The sequence below is a fragment of the Montipora capricornis genome, chromosome 11, assembly GCF_036669925.1.
Source record: "Montipora capricornis isolate CH-2021 chromosome 11, ASM3666992v2, whole genome shotgun sequence".
In the NCBI taxonomy this organism is placed as follows: domain Eukaryota; kingdom Metazoa; phylum Cnidaria; class Anthozoa; order Scleractinia; family Acroporidae; genus Montipora; species Montipora capricornis.
In genome coordinates, this window is record NC_090893.1 from 2,840,787 (window position 1) to 2,863,286 (window position 22,500).

Here is a 22,500-nt window from a genome sequence, read left to right on the forward strand (position 1 = left end):
GTGCAAAACCGAATCGATCATGGCGCCCGCATTGCACAGTCAGCGTTAATTCACTGCAAGTCAACATGGCGGACAGCGAACGAAAGAAGCTGTTTTACATGAAATATATGAAAGAGGTAAGATTTACCTTTTACATATTGTAGGATAGAACTTCTCTAGACCCTGCGGCTGTGTTTGTATTGTTCTTCACTTCGGATTTGTTTCCCGTAGAAGTCTTCTGTATATTTTGCTAGTTGAATAATCCCCCTCACCAAGAGATACGACCGGTACCCTCAATATCAGTGTTGCAATGATATACCTCCTACCTCCTGGTGAGGCCACTGAGTAAACATCACCGTGTGATCATTTTGTTGAGGATGAATGATGTAAAGTCGAGCATAAGTGCTCACTTATTGGAAGACCTTGGAAAGACCACAAATCCGCGGAAAACCAATAAAAGGACAGTAGTGTTCATGTGAAGGGAAAACCAGAGCACCTGGATTAATCCTCGAGCAAAGTAGAGTGCCAACAAACTCAACCAACATATGGCGTCTAGTGCAGGAATCGATTTCGGCTCACAATGGTAGAAGGCTAAAGCTCACACCAGACTGCGCCATCCCTGCACCACGTAAGCGTTGTATTTGTATCTAGCATCCAGCACCCGGCAGAGTTCCCATCCTCGATCGAAAAGCTGTGTTTTTTTCTTTGTTTTGTTAGCTCGAGTTAGTGTTAGGGTATTCTTTCAAGTTGCTTTAATTTTCTTTTTTGGTTTCTTCGTATTGCGTCAACGGTGACTTTTACAGTTTTTAGAAGTGGATACGCGAAGCGTAAATAAAGTAGCCCATGCTCGATGTATGTGTATCAGTACTGTACTAAATTATGCAAGAATAGGAATACAAGGACTTGTACGTGAAAAACTGTTTTTTTCTCAAAATTCAAAAAACTATTTACGATTTAAACCTCAGTCTTGTGTTTCTAGGTCTCCAGTATAGTTTCTGGGTCGTTTAAGAGGGATTTAGGTGATTTTTGGTTTCTCTTCTTTTCCCTCTTTACATTCTTTAGAGGGAAAGAAAGACTGGAACCAAAAATCACTTAAATTCCTAAATCGCTGCCATTTTGTAAGCAATTAATGTATCCACGACTTTTTCACAGTCTTCCTTTGATTTTTATACACCTAGGATGAGCCTCGGCATATAGCTGTTTTTCCCGCTTGCATGGCTTCATAAACCACATCCTTGGAGTTGTCACGTCAAGCAAGCCGTTCTACGTTCTTTACTGATGGGAAAGAGGTCAGACCACTAATAACACTTGCCGTCAACTCCTCGCTTTACTTTTTGCAAAATAGTATGTATTTCCTGTAACGTCCTACATTTTCACATTATACATACATATTTACGAAGGGTCTTGAGATCAAACGTCCATGCTCAAGAAAACTTGAAAGTGTAACCAGGTACACCGCAGAGTATATTAAGCTGATCCCGTATAGTAGTTGATCGACCTGAGTTCGGGTCCCACACGAACGAACAGTGTGCCCCTCTCTGATTCGCCATCTGATCGGCGGTTTCTGTCTCCACCCACGCAGTATATGAGACGCAACTTAGTTTGACTGTTTCTACAGGTTTTTAAAATGTCAGTTGCCAAAAGATGATCGAAAAAAATCGTTCTCTTTGGTTAAATCTAAACTGATGGAAAATGACCTTTTGATAAGTCGACCGACCGAGCGACCGAGTCTACTGGTTTTAAACTAGAGAATCCAAGACCGCATTTTGTACGGCGGCTTTTCTTTTGAATTAATATATCTTTAACTATTATGTATATTTAGTTCTGTATCTGTATATGCTATGTATTTTAGTTGTAAATGTAATGTCTCGAAGACATTGGCTCTTGTAGTTATTCTGAAATTCGAGATGAAATAAAGTTTATGCATGTATGTATGTTACCTTCAGCAGGGCGCGTGCGTGCATTTTGTAATCTGCGACTGCAGTACTTACCATATGTCAGGTAAAATGACCTTCGCCTTGAATATATAAGCCATCGAAATCTTAAACTATATTGTAATGACAAGGGCGGTCTGAGAAGCTGTGAGTAGGCGTGGGATTTGTCACATATGGTTTAGGGGCCGACATATCTCTCCCTCAATGCCGTACCGGGAGGCAAGGTCGGTAGCAGAAAGCAGCGAAGGGCCAACTGCGTCCAAAAGCGATCGCACGGGCCGAAATCCCGGGATGACTCGTTTGGTACGACGCTCCAGCGCCTGGTCTGGAGGTACTGCGTTTTTCTCTCGTGTTCAGGCTCTCCGATACCTAGACTATCAAAAAAATGAAGATGCTGGTTAACTTTTAACAAGGAATTGAGATTTCAGTTGATTGTAGAGGCATAAAGGTAACGTAAGAACCGTGCGTTTGTGGTCTTCTCGAGACAGAGGTAAGAGATGGTTTCATGCAGACTGGGACGCCTAGAATGCTCTGTTGGAAAACATGGCGGTTCACGAGTGAAGTTGTCTCTCTGGCCTCTCTGTGGACGAATTCCAGGACCTACCGATACAATTTGGGCAAGTTTTGAAAGCTAAAAACTTCAGTCGGTGCTTTATTTTACTGGTATGACAGGGTGACCCGACACTTATAAAAAAAATCAATGAAATGAGCCGGAATCGGGGAGCTTTCGTTCTCGTGGAATGGAAGAATTACCCAGAATTATTTTCGAGCATGAACGAGGCAACTTGAGAAGCACGATAAGGGCCCTCATCTATTTGTTAAAGCGCGTCCGAAGGAAAGAGTAGTGACAAAAGATCCCTAGCCAGATACTAAGGAGTAGCGCTGGTGTCTGCTGTTAACGTAAGACTTTTGATTTCTCAACAAGTAGTTTTTGTTATAGAACATTCACGACAAAGAAGTCCTTTTTTTTTGCTGTTATTCTCGTAGCAAATTTCTTGTCAAAGGAACGGTATAATGCGAATAAGAAAACACTGAGATTTATATTTGCAAATTACCTGTCATCTTACCACTTAAGTCAAACTCTACATCTGTATGCAATAAGCGCATTCAAAATCTTCTTATGCGTGATCTTCGCGGAAATTACATTCTGTTCCTCAATAAACCTAAAACATTCAGTTATGGCCTTACTTTTTTTTTTTCTTTCGTATCAGCAAAGTTGCGGAATGCGCTACCTGATTTTGTCCGCACCACCGAGTCTACTGGTTTTAAACTAGAAAATCCAAGACCGCATTTTGTACGGCGGCTTTTCTTTTGAATTAATATATCTTTAACTATTATGTATATTTAGTTCTGTATCTGTATATGCTATGTATTTTAGTTGTAAATGTAATGTCTCGAAGACATTGGCTCTTGTAGTTATTCCGAAATTCGACATGAAATAAAGTTTATGCATGTATGTATGTTACCTTCAGCAGGGCGCGTGTGTGCATTTTGTAGTGTGCGACTGCAGTGCTTACCATATGTCAGATAAAATGACTTTTTTTCTTGAATATATAAGCCATCGAAATCTTACGCTATATTGTAATGACAAGGGCGGTCTGAGAAGCTGTGAGTAGGCGTGGGATTTGTCACATATGGTTTAGGGGCCGACATATCTCTCCCTCAATGCCGTACCGGGAGGCAAGGTCGGTAGCAGAAAGCAGTGAAGGGCCAACTGCGTCCAAAAGCGATCGCACGGGCCGAAATCCCGGGATGACTCGTTTGGTACGACGCTCCAGCGCCACGTCTGGAGGTACTGCATTTTTCTCTCGTTTTCAGGCTCTCCGATACCTAGACTACCAAAAAAATGAAGATGCTGTTTAACTTTCAACAAGGAATTGAGATTTCAGTTGATTGTACAGGCATAAACGTAACGTAAGAACCGTGCGTTTCTGATCTTCTCGAGACCAGCTATCATTAAGAAGAAGAAAGCATAAAGCTGAACGGGTTAGCCCAAGTGTACTTGCCACTCGGCAATCTTGTAAATCAGTTGAAATACTGTTTTGTTTTTTTAAAATAGGAAATCGGCTAAAAAACCTTCGAGAAAAGACTAGGATACCCGTAACCTCTTGTTTTGCTTTAGTTCTCAGCAAAACTTTTTTTAAAGTTCTTAAATAATGGTTTCAAGGGTAACTCACCGGCAGCTTTTTAGGCATGGATGAAACGGGTAATTTTGAAAGCTGAAATAGTCCCAGTTGTACAAGAGTGGAGAATGTACTCTCAATGGATAAATCACAAATCCATGGAAAACTCAATTGGATATCATAGCGCTTAATCATTGTGATTTATCCGTTAGGCGGCGCTATGTGTACCTCTTGTACAACTGAAGTTAGTCCTCGATCGTAACTTCGCATGAGAACACATTGTGAGAAGTCATTCACAATGTGATGCTCTGGAGCCCTGACAATAGACCTAATCGGCTAACTCAATGTTGTACCCAATTCAAACCCTTTGGGAACAAAACGTTTTGTTCCAGGTATTTCCATATCATTTAAATATGAATGCTAGATTATTATGCAAATACAATAAACAAAGAATCTTAATCCCGGGTGATTTGAATTGGGTACAACATTGAATTAGCCGATTAGGTCTATGGGACAATATGGTGCAGCGAATTTTTCGCTTCGTTAGTCTTTCAGTGTCTTTATGTCAGGTCACGCGTGCCGTGACATTGAAATACTTATGCTGAAGTGTATCAAAAGATACAGGATCATACAGGGTCAACGTTAGAGATCGTGTTGGGCTAAGTGACCACGAGATTGACATTGTGGACGAGAATACGCGTTCATACAAGAAAAGAAAAAGTCGTGGATGTTCAGCAAACATATACGTTTTAAGAATGAGTGAGATTGGTTCTCGAAGCCGAAGCCAAAGCTTTCGCAGTTCAGAAGGAGAGGTGGAGAATTCGCCCAGACGACTTTCACAAGAAAACCAGCAGCAGAGACGATTGTCATCCGAAAGCGTTAGAAGTTATCGCAAGTCATCCCAACAAGAGAATACATCTAGGAGAGTATCTGGCTCTAGGCGGATCTCTGGGGCTTCATTTTTTGTCGGTTTAAGAAAGCCAGAAGGAAAGGAGCAGTTAGCACAGGGTAACTTGAAGATTCGCTTTGAAAACACTTATCGCTTGGAGCCAAAGGGTCATTTTCCCGAAGAGAAAGTTCGAGCCGTGATCAAAGAAGCGTTGGGCACGTTAGTTTCACACAAATACAGCGCGACTCATTCGCCTTTCCTCGCCAAATTGCTGAGCTCTCGAATGCTGGAAAATGTGAAGCAGTCGAATATCGAGCGATATAAAGTGGTCTGTTTGGTAACCATTGGGTCGAAAAAGTCACAGGGATTACGAATCACCAGCCGTTGCTTGTGGAATGCACAGTTTGATACGTTTGTAAGTGGTTGCTTCGAGGGCGAGGATTTCTTTGCTGTGGGCACCGTCTACGGTGTTTATTGCGAATAACGACGATTCTTTTTGTTTACGGCAGATCTCTTAGTTGTTCCACACACAATAAACCGTCTTCCCCATTCAAAAATGCCACGCGTATACTGTAATTCAACACTGCTTAGTTATTTAAGGATAATTTCGTTAAAAAAATAAAAATCAGCATTACCGCAAAGTATCGCTTCATTGGTAAAAACCTTTATTGTGCAAGGCACGGCTCTGTTTTAAGACAACACAACAATTTAAATCCCAATTAAAACTGTTTAAAGAATGCTGTGTAAAAACTATGACTTCCTCACTGCCTGGTGAAGAGGGTCCTGGACGAAATGTTTATGCTGTAGTATAAACCATGCAGTTGGGGTCAGGCAATTGTAATTTACTTCTCTGTGGAACACACTTTCATACATGTATATTGTATAGAACAAGGCCCAATATCTGATCATTAGGTCCGCCCTCTTGAAATAAAGAATTCGGTTTCCGTTTATAGGTGACCTATCCTTCATCACCAAACAAGCCTTAAACAAAATTGATCATATAACTAGTTTAGTACTTTTTTCATTTATTGACCTTTACATAAGATAACTTCATAAACATGAAGTATAAAGAACAATTCTTCTCAATCTGATGTAAAGTTCTAAAAGCTTCACTAGAAATAGATACATAGCCCGTAATCAAAAAATGCCCCCAAAAACTAATTCTTTATTTCTGATAAAAACCGCGGAGTAAATTAACAGCGAAACATAGCAGTGCTCCAAAGTTTGTTGGGTTTGCGCTCCATCAATAACAACTATATATAGATATTTTAAGAGGCCCTTGTGGTTATCTACTGCCCGAGTGATTGAAAAGGGCATCAAGTGGATATATATGATAATCCATTAATTTGTTAATTTTTGTCTATACTGTTCTTGGATTGTTATGGACATTATCAATTTTCGAAAATTTAAAATCATGATTCACAACCTAAACCACAAGCGCGTGCACAGGTTCCCTATTAAACTGTATATAGATTTTTTTCCTAAATATTGCCTGGAGCACCGTAAATATTTTCATTTGATTTGCATGCATTTATGGAACTTCTACACCTGTACCATTGCTAACTGCTTTAAAAGGAGTTACAAATGGTAATATTTGTAAGATGCATTGGACCATGTAACAGAAAATAGATGCGTGCACAGGTTTCCTATTAAACTGTATATAGATTTTTTTCCTATAAATATTGCCTGGAGCACCGTAAATATTTTCATTTGATTTGCATGCATTTATGGAACTTCTACACCTGTATCATTGCTAATTGCTGTAAAAGGAGTTACAAATGGTAATATTTGTAAGATGCATTGGACCATGTAACAGAAAATAGATGCGTGCACAGGTTCCCTATTAAACTGTATATAGATTTTTTTTTCCTATAAATGTTGCCTGGAGCACCGGAAATATTTTCATTTGATTTGCATGCATTTATGGAACTTCTACACCTGTATCATTGCTAATTGCTTTAAAAGGAGTTACAAATGGTAATATTTGTAAGATGCATTGGACCATGTAACAGAAAATAGATGCGTGCACAGGTTCCCTATTTAACTGTATATAGATTTTTTTCCTATAAATATTGCCTGGAGCACCGTAAATATTTTCATTTGATTTGCATGCATTTATGGAACTTCTACACCTGTATCATTGCTAATTGCTTTAAAAGGAGTCACAAATGGTAATATTTGTAAGATGCATTGGACCATGTCACAGAAAATGGATTATTTGCTTAGATTTTGGCATAGCAGTACAAACTGCTCGCATCGTCAACGTATTTCACCTGTTAAAAACTAAATCTGGCGTTTGATGATTTTTCCCACCGATGAGGTTGTGTCCTCTTTTGGCGGGGGTTGGCCTATCTTGAATCACAAGGGAATCTTTAGACGGGCAAACTGCCTCCCCCATAAACTATAGGCTCTGGGTTGATTTAACAACTTAGCGGCACCGAACCATTGGATTGGTCCTAACAGACCGAAAGTAGAAGTTACAAACGTTTTTGAAGAGCTGTAAAATCCGAATGCCCGTTCTTTTTACGGAATAGGTCGTGTATATTGGACGTGAGCTCGAGTGGAGGGTTTAGAAAAGGGAGCTAAACGGTAAATGAATAAGTTATTTGTGAAGAAGTGACGGTCTACATCTAAAAGGACGTTTTCAATCATCCTCTAGGGACACCAATAACAATAGAGAAATGTACGACTTCTGGTGGACGAACCAAAGAAGTTCATGAAACTTCCTATATGATATCGTTTAATTCGCGTTTTCGTTGTAAACGAGAGGCGCGGTAAAGTGTTAAATTTTGTCAAAACGTAGGTCAGACTAATAGGCTACATAGTATGCTCACAATCCTGGACATGCATTCCTCTGAAAAAGCGTATTCATCTTGCAATCAAATGACTTCATAAATGACAAACGAGCCTGCTCTACCCTGCACTTTTAGCAAATTAGCAATTTCGCGCTTACCGCGCGACGAGAGGGAAGCAATTCCTACTCTACGCGCACTAGTTTGCGCTGGGCTGACTAAGGCTAAAAAACTCTTGAGGTAATTTCTCGAGCCGTTCATGTAACATTAGGGAGCTTTAGCAACGACGACAGGAACGGCAACGAGAGCGTCATCTCAAAACTTAAATTCGCTTTAGTGCAATCACTTCGCGACTATTCTAAGCTTTTTAACGTGGCAATGGTGTGGTAGCCCCTCAAGAATGAAATCGATATGAGTCACGCTTAATTTAGGGGAGAAAATGAATATTTATCTGCAAGTGCCGAAGTTCTCCATAAAACCAAAAACTTGGCTATTTCAAGTTGTTGTTTTGCTGACCACGGCAAAGAAATGGACAAAAGTGAAAAACGCACGTGCAGAGCGTGCAAAGCTATTGTTTTTGCGCACTAAATATGCAAATTTGTGACGTTCTCGTTGCCGTCGCCGTTGGGGTTGCTAAAGCTCCCTAACATCAGGCCCCGGATGTTCAAACGGTGGATAGCGCTATCCGGTGGATAAATCACTATCCAGCGCATAAACACTAGCAAAATTAAATGAGTCATCCAGTGGATAGTGATTTATCCGGCGGTTAGCGCTATCCATCGTTTGAACAACTGGGGCCAGGAAGCTTAAAACTAGGGAGCTTACGAAACGGCGACGCTACAAAACAATAGGTTTAGTGAGCAAAAACAATGGCTCTGCACGCTTTGCACGTGCGTTTTACATTTTAGTACATTTCTTTGCTGTCATCTCCTAAATGACGACGTGGAATGACCAAATTCAAGGTTCTGTGGAGCACATGTGTTAGCACATGACGATTAATTTTCAGTTTTCTCTCTCTACGCTTCCAACTCACTCATACCAGTTTAATTCCTCGACAGGTACGTTACTACACATTTTTAAGGCAAAACTACATGAAAGAGTTTCGAAGTGATATGAATAACGCGAATTCGTATTTTAAAATGAAGTCCATGTTTCCGTCGCCGTCCTCGTTTCGTTAACTCCCTATTAAGCGAGAACGACGACCATGGCTACGAGAACGCCACAAAACAATAGGTTTAAGTACGGTGCCTACGATTGTTATGGCGCATACGTTCTGCGCATCTCGAGATTCTCGGGTTTCCTGCTTACTAATACAGTGATATCTTTGCGCGGTTTAAAACTATCCGGAGAAAGTAGATCTTAGTAAATACTCTTGGTAATTAAGCTTCAATTTGAGAAAGAACGCCATACATTGCTTTGTATTTTAAAGCTTTTCACAAATATCATTCATCAATTATCTTTGAAAAATGTGTGGTGACACCCAATTTTCTTTTTGGATTTCAATAACAGTTGTTAAGATCTACATTTCCTGCATAATCACACACCGGGGCAAAAATATCTTTAATTAGTAGGCACCGTCCTTAATTAGCAAAAACAACAGCTCTGCACGCCCTGCATGCACGTGCGTTTTACATTTTGATACATTTCTTTGCCGTTCTCGTCTTGACAACTGGGAGCTTAAGCAACGATAACGGCGACGGCAGCGAGAACGTCACGAATTTGCATATTTAGTGGGTAAAAACAATAGCTTTGCACGCCCTGCACGTGCGTTTTTCACTTTTGTCCATTTCTTTGCCGTCGTCAGCCAAACAACAACGTGAAATAGCCAAGTTTTTGGTTTTATGAAGAACGTCAGCACTTGAGGATAAATTTTCATTTTCTCTCCTAAAATGGAGTGCCGTTCCGACTGGTGTCATCTTTGAGGAATTGCCACACCCTTGTCATATTAAAAACGTTGAAATAGTCACGAAGCGATTAAAATAACGCAAATTTATATTTTGAGATGACGTTCTCGTTGCCGTCGCCGTTGTCGTTGCTTAAGCTCCCTAGTGACGTGAAATGATCAATTTTGAGGACATGTGGCGGACGCGAGCACCTGACGATCACTTTTCAATTTTCTCTCTAAATATCCACACCGTACTCACCAATTTTATTTGTAGAATACTGACACTCACTTTCCACTCCGAGCGACTCGGAATAATCGCGAGATTGTTACAACAACGGGAAGTAATATTTAGACCACGTTCTTGTAGGCGCAGTCTTCTCTCGATGATTAAGCCCCCTGTTTAAAAAACGACGACTTCAACCATGGCAACGCCTCAAAACAATAATTTCATTGATTTAGAGGGAAAAAATGATTGTGGCGAACTTGCTGTACGCGCATACTAGAAGTTGAGATTTAAAAAATGCATATTTTTATCGTCGGGTAATAGAACGAAATTTGGTTATCTCGCGTCGTTAAACGGCAAAGAAGTGTACCAAAAGTAAAACGCATGTACAGGTCATGAAGAACCTTCATTTTTGCCCCCATTTCGCTCTCGTCCAAATTGGCGTTGCTTTAACTCCGTTTTTTAGAAAAAGAGGACGGAGCAAATGTATTATCATGTATGGAGAAACGCTCGTGCTGGTACGTGAAGAGCATATACGCGTGAAAAACTATTGCTTTTGAGGATCAAAGCCAGTTAGTATTGTTGCGTTCTCGTTGCTATTTTTATTGCTTTCAGTCAGCTTTCTATTATGATAATTTGGGAGTACTAGTACTTCCGCCTTAAATAGTTGCTTTTTTTCCATTATGCGCTGAATATTCCATACACCAAGCCAATGGCGTACATATCTGCATTTATGCTTCTTGCTCCATACAGTCTGACTGATATTGTTGGTAAGGCATTGCTCTGGGCGAGCTCCGTTTACTGGGACACTAGTAATACCACATATGTTTGGGGTATTTTGGCCAAGCCCTGATGGGCTTGGCCCATTATTGAAAATCAGCATGGTAACCTATAGAAGATCTATGATCCCAGCAAAGGTGAGGGCAAAAGAAAGAAAAACTAGGGAGGGCAGGGAAAATTGATTTGACTTTGTTGAATCAGCCTCCGCGTAGCCGTTGCACAAATAGGGAGCTTCAGTAAGATCTACGACACGACGTCGACGAAAACGCCACAAAACAATGATATCATTGGTTAAAAGAGCATAAATAATCGTGCTGCACGTGCAGCACGGATTTTAGCTCATATTTTTGCGGTTCTCTGCGTGACGACGACGTGAAATCACTAAATTTTAGGTTTTGACGACAACGTGAGCATGCAACAGAGAATCTTTCATTCTCTATTTTCAGTCTGAAACCGCTCGTTACAATTTATTTTTAGGATACTTCGCCCACATTGTACGAAGTGAACGAGATGGAATAATCGCGAAAGACTTTTATTAGAGCGAAGTTCTATTTTGAGGTGACGTATTCGTCGACGTCGCCGTCGTAGATCTTAAGGTCCCTAATGGTGAATGATCCAGAGAAAATCCCGGATGACGGGAATGCCCAAACTACAACATGGGAAATAACTAACTAAGGATGTCACAGTCAGCATAAATCCAATTATTTCCTCTGGGCAATAAATTTATTTTTCGAAACCACATTGAGCATAGCAATCAAACTTGGCATCCCAGACGAAACGGCTGGCCATTCGGATACTCTGTTTCGCTCTCTGACCAATCGAAACACTGGTAAGAATTTTGTACCTTGTAAACTGCATGGATTAGAGGTGCTCCTTGATCAGTTAAATCTGACAAAATCCTGCTGATATGGCAACAAAATTCTCGACCATAGACTCTTCCAGACAGGCATGTTTCGAAGCCAGTCTTCAGCGGTACCAGATAGTGTGTAGTTTTTATCTCAGTCTGCCTTCAGCGAGTAATCAAATCCACTAGGATCAGAGTTGAGTTAAGGGGTCTTGAAATCATAGTAAGTCGTCTTCGCCGAGGCAACGCGTTTTCTAAGTCGGTTTCCGTGTTTTCTTCGTGGCTTACTCCACTTGAAATAGTTATAATTGATTTCCGACTTCGATAGCTTTGTTCATTTCCAATTATATCGGCGTTTCGTGTTTCTAAATTCACAAGGATGTCAAAATTTTCACGCTCAATCCAAGTAGCTTCCAAGACTGTGACTCCCGATCCTGTGGACTAAGAGTATTTCCCCATGAGCTTTCTAAGCGAAGATTTGGATCCTCTCACAAACCCATGCATCTTGGTCGACATTGTCTGTCGCTCTGTTCAAATGTCTTTAATCTTCTGGGGCCATTTGTTTAAAAAGTGGATTTTAAATCACTATCTATTGGATAGCGCAATTGGTTTCGCTATAACTTAACCACTAGATAGTGATTTATCCGGCGAATAGCGCTATCCATCGTTTGAACAACTGGCCCCAGTGCCGTACCTCTTGCCGTCGCCACGGTAATAGGGAACTTAAGCAACGACAACGGCGACGGCAACGAGAACGTCACGAATTTGCATATTTAGTAGGCAAAAACAATAGCTTTGCACGCCCTGCACGTGTGTTTTTCACTTTTGTCCATTTCTTTGCCGTCGTCAGCAAAACTACAACGTGAAATAGCCAAATTTGAGGTTTTATGGACAACGTCATTACTTGAGGATAAATTTTCATTTTCTGCCCTAAATTGAGCGCCGTTCCTACCAGCGTCATTTTTGAGGAACTACCACACCCCCGTCATATTAAAAAAGTTGAAATAGTAACGAAGCGATTACAATAACGCGAATTTATATTTTGAGATGACGTTCTCTTTGCCGTCGCCGATGTCGTTGCTTAAGCTCCCTATTAGAGACCTTTGGCACCGAGCTTTCGGGATATACCGCAAACCGCGATTTGCAGTTAGTCGTTTGCCGTTAGAGGTTGGCTCGATTTTGAAGTTAAGCAAGCCGTTCCTGTTATGCACATCGGCGCCGCCGTCTTGGATTTTTCGTTGCTGCAACTGCTCTCAAATCAAAATTGTTCCCAATGGATAGAAAGCAGATGTAACAACATGACTGATATGGTCAAACGGGAGGTCTGATTGATCTCTGGCTATAAAACGCTGCCGTAAATCACTTACCGCAAGAACGGTGTCTTGAAGTTGAAACTCGAACCGCAGACTGCAAACGTGACGGCACGGACAAGATCACGTGACTTCCCGGGGTTCGCGGTTCACGGTATTGCCCGAAAAGTTCGTTGCTAAAGGTCTCTAATACCTTGGTAGCCCTAAGTCGGATCAGGGGCCCGTTTCTCGAAAGTCCCGAAAGCTTTTCGCGCCCGAAAAGCCATTTGTGAAACTGCCAACCACTTGTTTTGGAAAGCCGATCTTTTAACATGTTTTCAAGCTAACTAAAAGAAAAGGGTCTGTGATGTTTGACGACTTAAATCCTCTCCGTTCTTGAGATACAGAAGAAATTGTGGCCCCCGACAATGGCCCGTAAAGTTTCGGGACTTTCGAGAAAAGGGCCCCAGGCCTGGGATTCGGATATTGCCCGTGAAGTCATCCCGATATCACCGTATCGCTCAAGGATGATCGTCGCGGAGTGCTATTGCTGTGAAATTCCGTCAAAATCAAACTGTTTGGTAGGACCGTTCTTACATCTGAAAGCTGTCTTTAGCTTAATCTCAGGGCAAATTATTTAAACTTCGAGGGTCTAGTTTTTATTATGTTTGCAGATAATCGTTTCATAAATATGATCAAGGGACGCCGATATTTGCATTTTTCAACGATGGTCAAATTCTAGAATGACATTCGAGGTGGTCCATTTGTTCCAAAGAGACAGCTATTAGTATAAAACAAATATTTCCTACAGTCGTCTAATAAAGAATAATAACTAAAGCCGTTTATAGAACAGATGTTTCTGATATTTCTGATACCTTTTGCAGAATGCCGTAAATTTTCGGCGGAAACAATTCAAAAGCTAGCGGGTTTGTTAAAATCCCTTTTAAGCTTCACTAAGATACAAAGAGATTCAAGGATTTAGACCGTGTTTAATTTTCATGTTCCATTGATAGGCTCCAATTCCTAATTAATGCAGACAGTAAATTGAAAGTAAGGTGCAAAGTAGAGTTGGCAGAGTGGAAAAAGAGCACAAGTCGCCTTGCGTCAACGTTTTTGGGTTCCCTGCTCTGTTCGGAGGGGTTTTTTGTCTGGGTAGCCTGTTTTCTCCTGTCATCAATAACAATGGATAGTTTTTGAGTCTACCAGAGTCTTCCTAAATAGTAGAGCACTTGTGCGTGGCTGCCTTGATATTATCAGAGAAATTTAGCAGTTTACAGCAAAGTCGGGGCAAAAGCCAGACTCGTATCGCCTTTTGTCCACAGATATTCAAGTAACTTCCCAAAAGAGATAGACAATTTAGAGTAAGAAATTTGATTTTTCATGCTGTTATCACAAGAATGGATCAAATTGTACATCCCGATATCAGTCAACCCATAAGACCTGACAAAAACCTATCGATCGACCGTCAATCTATAATTACAGTATTGTTTACTTTTTCTTTATAACGTTAATAACTGCGTTTGTAGTATTAACTTGCCTCAAGCAGTCTCCGATAGTTTTGAAAGTGACTGCGGTTTCCAAGAGACATTCTTTGACACGTCACATAAATGTTTTTGAAATGTTGCTAAACTTTGTGAAATTGCTGAATCATTAAGAGACTCAAGGGTAAATACACAGTTCATAACAGATGTGAATAAGCGGAGGCGTTTTTTTGTGTGTCTGTACAAACATAGCTTGCGTCCTTAGCTCTATAAAGGATTTAAGGGAAACTGGTCTGTGATCAAACTTTTAAATTTTGATAGTATTTTGATCGCCTTCGCAAAAGTGACACAACGTTATAGAAAGTTCAGGTTCGCGGAATTAAATGCTTGACCTCAAAGTTTTACAAAGTTATAAATAATCATCCTGCGCTTATTGCTAGTAATTGAAAACAACGGCGCGGAGGAAACTCTTCGTTGATTGAGAGCTTGTTTCTCCTTAATAGGAATTTTCATAGTTACGGAGGAAGGCGAAATTAAGACTTAATTATCCACCCACGTCACTGTTGTTTAAAAGATGTTGTTGCTTCAAACAACATTTGAAATCCATGTAGTTTATAAAGCAATATTATGAGCAGAAATCATAGGAAATTATCGAGATCCTTAGAGGAGCGCAACATCCTCGCGTCTACCACGCGCGCATCGCAAATCTCTCAAAATGACAACGAACTTAAGCAAAAATTAGACGCAATCAACACCTCTTACAAGTTGTCAAACAAACGGATTATGAACGAAAAACGCGAACTGAGAGAAATTTTGTATGGCTTGCAGAGCGAGCTCAATTTCTCCAAGGAAATGAAGGGCGTGTATACGCCGTCGTTGTTCGATAGACGGCGCCGTGGACGCGTTAGACGAACTACAGTTAGCTCAGTGCCTTCAGAAGACAGGAAAGACGTTGATTTTGAGAGAGATCAAGAGGGACGCGGAAAGGAAAGAAAATTAGAAGATAGTGAAATGGAAAGTGTTACAGTAGGTTTGAAGTCTGCTTCTCATTCTGATGACGTGAAGAACATGGAAGAAAAGCCTTGCGGGAAAAAAGAAACAACGCAAGATGCTGAATTGGAAAAGCTTCAAGTCAATACGAGCCACGTGTTTATACAAGAGATAACAAGGGATGACAATGAGCAACACGAGACGAAGTCAGAAGACTTAAAAACCAAACAGAATTTCCGTCTTGAAGAAAATACAAAGAAAACATGGGAAAGTGAAAGTGATAAACACAGATCAAACCGCCGCAAAGTTGAAACGGGAAAGGGCAGATCTGTTGTTAAACATCCGGAAGGAAGAAAAAAGTCGTCCACAGAAAGTTCACATTCCTTTTCACGTACCTTCCGAGGCAGGTTCGTAACCGACAACGACACCACTTCAACTACGTCGACACGTAAAACATCCCGAACCCAGCAAATCTCAGATGGAAATCGAGAGGTCGGAATACATCGGCCGAGCATCGGCGAGGAGTCAGTAACTGTTCCATCGGTTCCGAAACAACGAAAAATTAGCCTTAATGTTCCGCCGTATCCGGGGCAACGAAAAGATGTTCACAACCGAGGGGGTAGCCCTATGAGCGGACATCTTGTAAGGCCTCAAGCGAATGATTCAAGCGCTTTGGATTCGCTACCAGAAAACCTTGGCGGTCGGAGAATAAGCGTTGCTCATGGAAGGGTGCGAAAGACTTCTAGGACGACTGGACTTCCTCCATTGAAAGAAGAGATTAACAAGCAAGAAGAATCGCTCTTGGAAAGTTGGAGCGATTTGGCAAAATGTAGATATTTGAGAAAGGAACAAAATGAGATCAGCATCGATGATATATTTCGCAAAGAATAGGTCCAGAATTTGTGTACGAAGCTTTTAAAAAAGCTTATCTTTTCAGTTAATTAAAACACTGAACTCGCGATCAAGAGTTGTTTCGAGATGGCGGATTTTGTAAGCTGAAGCGCTGTGAACTTAAGATGATAGAATGAGCTTTTTTCACGGCGCACAAGTCCCACGTGCAGGGCGTGATCATTTTGAACTGCGTGCAATACGTGCAACACGCTTTCATGCTCTTCTTTTACTAGCGTTCGACTGTAAAGCGTAAAAACAAGTGGTGGGTGGGGGAGGGGGGGGTAGGAGGGGGGAAGCTGTTATCTTTGAACATTGAACGTAAGGGAAAAAACTATTATTGTCATTTTTTTTTTCGAAGCATATTGCTAATGTTACGAAAAGCCGGTTAGGCTGGAGGTGAACTATATGGCATATATATTCGACACGCTGTTAAGGAAGAGAAAAAGACGTAAAAATGCAAGAAGATCCAAATTATTTATGATCATATCACTGAAGTAAATAACTGCTACATTTGCTTAGCCTTATGTGTATATTTTTACTAAAAAATTATATTTTAAACTCTGGTGTCTACTTTGGCTGAGAATATCAATTGGCAACTAACTCCGTCGTATTTTCTCAAAACAAAAATCATGGAGCAATATAAACAGTAGCACTCAAGCTGCAACAGCTTTGATAAAACCAAAACTGTTTAACCATGGCCTTAATGTGGCATCCTGCCATCCTTAATTAATGATTAATTAATAATTAATGATAATTGGATGATGGAAAATGGAGGGATTTTTCTTTTTTTTTTCTTCTCCTAGTCTGTTCCCTTTCCCCTGATCTGAGGGTTAATTGGGGAAAATACAATTCTATGATGGATCCAGAACTTTTAGTCAGGGGGTTTTGGAGCATTGTGGGACCGTTCTAGGAAAGTCTTGGGTGTGTATATCGTTTTTGAAAATGACCCTTGGTTAATGACTTTCAAATTGTTGGCTGTGTTCGTTTGCAAACAAAGACTTTGCTTATGTAAGCCGTGCTTTTTTTTTTTTTCAGAAACCGCATGTTAAATGTTTTTCATATTTCTTCAAGGGTTTCGACTGAACCACTCGAAGAAGCTCTCAATCCGCCCCAACAATTGTTTATTTCGGCGTCAAATCTGCGTCAAATTTATTGCTTAATTGTCTAATTAGTTTAAGCTTTTATTTACATTCATCTCGCCTTAGCGTTTTATTTCAAGGAGACATAATCTTTGACTTTCCAGGCGCATCTTGGATTCTGTTGATTGATAGAAGTCTGGTAAATTCCGGAAACCAAATTTCAACGACGAGACATCAATTCTTGTCGTGCCAACATTAAAAAGTGATGTACACCATCAAATTACTTTCTCCTGGCATTATTTTCAAAAGACTTTGTGATTGATCTGTCCTTCATTACTTTGCGTACAGAGCAACGGCTCTACAAGACACAAAACAAGATTATATCATCATCACTACTTGGTAAGAATCTCTTTCTTTGATGTTCATTTTCGCGAACAAGTTGACCTGTGCTAGCACAGGTCATTATAATGTTCATGTATTCGTGAATATCTCACAACGAATTTAACCATGCTAATCGATTATTGGACGCGCAAGCTTTGACACGCTCTCTGGCTGTGGATTTAAATGATCTTCGAATTCTCGCAAGGTCGCTCACAAGGAAGCCTTAACTTTAATCTTCCCCCAAAACACTAAACCCAGCGAATGATTTACTACAGGCCCGTCTTTATTGTTTACGGAGTGAATAAAACTATGGGAAATGGTATTTGGTGAGCAAAAATGGCCTTTTGGAGAGCTGATAAATTTCTAATCAAATATTCTGACTATTCCCCCTGGACTGGAGAAATCTTGGCAATCGATCAATTTTTGTTTTTTGTTCTGGAGAGCGCCCAGTACCAAGAAAAAATGAGGGGACAGAGAGAGAGGCTCCCGGTCCAGCCCTTGGGATATGTCATGTCCACGAAAGTTATTTTTAGACGAGCGGAAGTCTTCCGAGACGTCCGCATGCAGGCCAACCTTGGTCCGATGTTTGAAAGAAAATAAATATTCATCAGCATTCCACGTGCGCCGTCATTTTCTCTTTTCACTAAGAACCTGAGAGCAAAGCAAGACTGCATGCGGACGTCTCGGAAGACAGACTTCCGCTAGAACAAAGACTTCTGCTCGTCTAAAAATAACTTTCGTGGACACAACATATCCCGGCCAACGCCCTGAGCCTCCCTCTCTGTCCTCTTATTTTCTCTTGCCAGTACTGAATACTATGAAACCCAGCCATAGGCGTACGAGCCGGGGAAACGGGGCGGCAGCCCCCCACCTAGGGAAATTATGTAATTTTTCGGGCGAAACGCTCTTGATTCGGGCAACGACACTCTGGAGAAAACATTATAAAATAATGCTATTGGCGTGATTTCCAAAAGACGTCAATAAAGTTTCCAGTTAGTTACCTTTTAGGTGATTAAATGCCCGAAAGTGGTTTCTTCAGAGATTTGGTAATTTGAATAATATTTTGTTTCGCTGACATCTGCTGCAGTTCGCGACTAATTTTCGCGCCAATTTCGCGGAGAGCGGGAAAGCGTTTTGACGAGTTCACATGAAGGTCAGGTTTATGGTTTCTTCGTTGAAGTTCGTTCGATTCTTTGTAGAGTCCGTGGACTTCAAAGGTTCAAGAAAAAGTGAAAAACATAGAAGGATACTAAAGGTCAAGCGGTCGTCAATGTCAACAAGGCAAAAGGTAAATGCTACACAAATTCAATTAAGTAATTTGTTTATTCTATTCGATTGATTCTATCGGTAAATCGCATTATAAAGTATCACATAATAGGAGTTCATGTCACCCAGCTGGTAAGTACCGTGTATTGACTACTTTTTCAGCCTTTATTGTCCCTAAATGAAATGATATGTGGTATCTGGTAAAGACTCCCGGGACTGATCATGAATATTTTTTATTCCTATTTTAGTGTTACTGCATTTAGCAGACATTATCATCTTTATTATTCATATTTATTCATCGGTGCAGTAGTTTTGCTAATTTTGTTCGATGTTCACATACTGTAACATATCATTTGATCATATGAAAGATTCGATCATAATTAAACACTACTCCCCATTTCCAGACGGGAGAGATGACGGATCAAGGGCCTGATAGAAGAAAAAGAAAACGCCCTAATCGTCAACGCGTTATTAGTATGCAAGCTTTCAATTTAACTATTTTTCCAATGATAGCAGTTTCATTAGATGCGAAAATGGTGAACGTCTGCGTTTGCATCCCGATTTCAATCCTCACGCTTTTCGTTATTGCGTAATTTTTTTTCGGGCAAGAAAGTCACTGCTCCCCAAGTCCGAAGGTGCCTGTACGCCTATGAACCCAGCACCACGTGCTGTTATTAGGCTAAAAAGAGAATTGTGAGTTTGAAAAGAAACCTTAGTGATGCATCATGTAATCGGATCATTGGTGGAAGCTGGGCAACCGAGCTCGAAAGGGCTTGATCGAGTATAAATACATCATAACATCCTTTTTGGGAAATCGAGCTCGATTTACATTATTCGATCTCGAGTTACCTTTCGATATCGAGTGACAGTTGCACTTCAAATATCGAGTTCGATTCCCAATAATTCTCGAGCTTGAACTGCGCCCCAAAACCTTGATTGTCATACTGTTTTTGTCCCAAAGAGGGTCTACAGAAAACATCGAAAAAAACCTCGTTTTAAAACTTCATTTTATTCTTATCATAGAAAAAGGATTAATTTTATTATATAACAAGAACTTTCGAAAAATGGAACTGGTACGTTGAATATATATGCGGCGTATAGAGATTTAGGGTTCGGTAACATGTCAAGCGCTGGCCAAACGCAGTCGCAAGTCATCGCAAGTTCCGTTTGGCCATAACTTGCCGGTACCTGCATGCGAGTCCGTTTGGCCACCGACGCAAGTTGGGCATTCCCAAACTTGCGATGACTTGCGATTCCGTTTGGTCAGGTCTTAATACTAGTGTCAAGTAATCTTCATAACGAGTCCACTTCACTACAAATTAACAGACTGTGCTGTCCGCACCGCTGCACGATGTTTCGCACCATTTGAGTTCGACCTGGACATGCACCTTTTTAGTGTAAAGAAACACCAAAATTATTTTAACTGGCAATGGCACCGCTTTCACAGTTCGATTGGGTTATCCAAACCCGAATCTGGTGTAAATTCAGTTTGTTTTGGAGAAAGATCATTCATTCATATCACGGTGCTAAGGTAACACTTACTGTGTGTTTTTAAAAAAGTATCGTAATCGAAATTTGCATTCAAAGCACACAACGGTGTAAAGACACCGCATCCGTTAGTGCTAACAAGAGCCAAGGTGGTGTTGGCAAGGCTGCAAAACTTTTATGCTATCATTTTTTTTTTAGCGTTTCTTGCACCATGCGGCAAAATGTTTGCAGTTGTAGGTTATCAAATCGTAAGAGCTTTCTCCAAGCTTAGAAACAGCTCTTGCCAAAACTTCATCGTCAGAATGGCAGTCCTTTTCGTCGTAGATGACTTTGTATACTGGATCGACAAAGTTTATCCATTCTTGTTTTACGCCGTCACGATAAGTGTTGTGTATAACATTGACTTTGGATATTCCGTCGTGCCATAAAACGATGCAATGATGCCTTGGATGAGCAAAGTGGCGGTGCGAAACTATATGGTCTCCAGTTTGCAACTCTGTGATGTCTTTTACTGCTTTGTCATTTGTCTTTATGAACCTCGTTATTGCTCGACCAATGTAAGGTCCAAGCCAGGAACCAACAAGTTTTCCACAAGTTCCACCAATTATCCCCACAAAGATGCCAGCTGGTCCAGCCACCAAACCACCAGCTGCCGCCAGTCCACCGGCAAGTATCGCCTCGGTGACTCGTGCTGTGACTTCCTCAATGAAATCTTTTCTTGTTAGATTGCCATTTTTTCTTTCTTTGTACAACTTTTTGATGTCGATGATCGTCATTGCACCTTCGATGGCAACCACAAGACCAAAACCAATCCATTGGTAGTTGTTAGCTATTCTCTCAATTGTTTCTGCGGTACTCACCTCAACACTTTGAGAGATGGCTGCCCGTTGGAGCTGGCATAATTTCCCGGTAAGGGAACCGAGAGCTCTCTTTAATTGATCACGCATCACTTTCCATAGCCAGCGAACCTGTTGACTTTTTACCACTCCCTTTTTACAAAATGTCGCAAACGATTCGCAGTTATCTCTAAAGAGGTGGTAGCCTTTGTCACCGAGTCGTGAACGAGCTCTGGCTAAAACAAGGCGAGGCGGATTCTCCGTTATTACTTCTTCATTGTAATCCATACGGTAGAGATTCCCACGTTCTTTTTTCAAGTCAACCAGCTCCTCTGTAATTTGCGCCCCCTTTACCTTTTGACTACTCCAGTGAATCACTCGAACTTCATTCCTTTCAGAGTCTACAGCTGTGACCAGTGCGTGATGCCATATCACGTATGGCCTTTTCCACGCGATGTGGTCCCCTGGTTTGAGGTAATCTGCACACAGGCTTAGATTGGTTATCTCTGTTCTGGTTGGATGTACCATGTGAACACTGCTATCCGTCGTGTCAATAGCTACCGTCTTCTTGTAAAAATGTTCCTTTCCGAGGTCCAGGCAGTTCTCTTGACTGGGTGATACGAGTAAAGTTTCTTTCAAGTATTCACATTCACACTTTACACAAAACGCTCCCAGGAGCTCATCACCATCGTAGTAACGCCGAAATTTTGATGCATCGCTGTTGTCACACTGAATGCATTTGGCGCCATTAGCAAGATGGACAAATCCTTCCGCATTTGCCATTGCGATTGCCGTACAGTTGTTGCTTAGACACAATGGGATCTAAGTTAAAAATGAGAGTAAGTCATCAATAGTTTGCTGTCGCTACAGCTGTGATCATCGCTTTTGGAACAAAGACCACTAAATAATTTTATGCTCACAAAATATGACCACAAAGCAGAGCTTTGCTGTGTCTATCGATAAAATTAACATGGGTTTGAAAAGGACTCGTTTAAAGGGGTTATGTCACGCAATTTTAGACAATTTCATGACACATCAGATGCTCACAAAATAAATTAAAACATCACAGTAACCACTTACAAGTGTAGAACAACATAAAAGAGCTACAACAAAACCAAAGAAGTGAAGTGTTATCAGCTTTTATTAAAAATAGGTCCGCAATGCGTACTTGGGGTCTTATGCTTAGCTTAACTCCATTCAGCCCTTACAGAATTTGGTACTACGGTCTCACGTTTACGATGCGTGATTGGTTCAAAATTTGCCATAACAATGCAGCAGTGAAATGAGTTCCTTAAGTATGCTTCAAATTTCAGACCTGTTCAGAATTTTACATCGATGACTTGCCACTAA

The 22,500-nt window shown here is 40.8% G+C and overlaps 4 protein-coding genes across 10 annotated transcripts in view; 3 read left to right on the top strand and 1 right to left on the bottom strand.

Annotated features, from left to right (window-relative positions):
- Positions 1-4,695: 4,695 nt before the first annotated feature.
- Positions 4,696-6,801, top strand: LOC138023661 (dynein light chain Tctex-type 5-like). The gene has a single exon (XM_068870704.1). The coding sequence runs from the start codon at positions 4,792-4,794 to the stop codon at positions 5,407-5,409; it is 618 nt and encodes a 205-aa protein (XP_068726805.1). The 5' UTR covers positions 4,696-4,791; the 3' UTR covers positions 5,410-6,801.
- Positions 6,802-14,775: 7,974 nt separating this feature from the next.
- On the top strand, positions 14,776-16,168 carry LOC138023680 (micronuclear linker histone polyprotein-like). The gene has a single exon (XM_068870722.1). It carries the CDS (start codon positions 14,847-14,849, stop codon positions 16,098-16,100), a length of 1,254 nt encoding a protein of 417 aa, XP_068726823.1. The 5' UTR covers positions 14,776-14,846; the 3' UTR covers positions 16,101-16,168.
- A 1,268-nt stretch (positions 16,169-17,436) lies between these two features.
- The window catches only part of LOC138025047 (protein sidekick-2-like), a 76,296-nt gene continuing 71,232 nt past the window's right edge, over positions 17,437-22,500 (top strand). For 5 of the 6 annotated variants that reach the window (XM_068872287.1, XM_068872293.1, XM_068872294.1 and 2 more), the window contains exons 1-2: positions 17,437-17,578; positions 18,760-18,848. In XM_068872287.1, coding sequence (XP_068728388.1) covers positions 18,831-18,848 — 18 coding nt within the window. In that variant the 5' untranslated portion in view covers positions 17,437-17,578; positions 18,760-18,830. Of the gene's footprint in view, positions 17,579-18,759; positions 18,849-22,500 lie in introns of those variants that run through there. The other variant, XM_068872290.1, reaches the window with a different exon arrangement.
- LOC138023784 (uncharacterized) overlaps positions 19,816-22,500 on the bottom strand; it is a 9,442-nt gene continuing 6,757 nt past the window's right edge. For both annotated transcript variants that reach the window (XM_068870855.1, XM_068870852.1), the window contains one exon: positions 19,816-21,972. In XM_068870855.1, the coding sequence (XP_068726956.1) occupies positions 20,509-21,933 (1,425 nt within the window). In that variant the 5' untranslated portion in view covers positions 21,934-21,972 and the 3' untranslated portion in view covers positions 19,816-20,508. The remainder of the gene's footprint in view (positions 21,973-22,500) is intronic.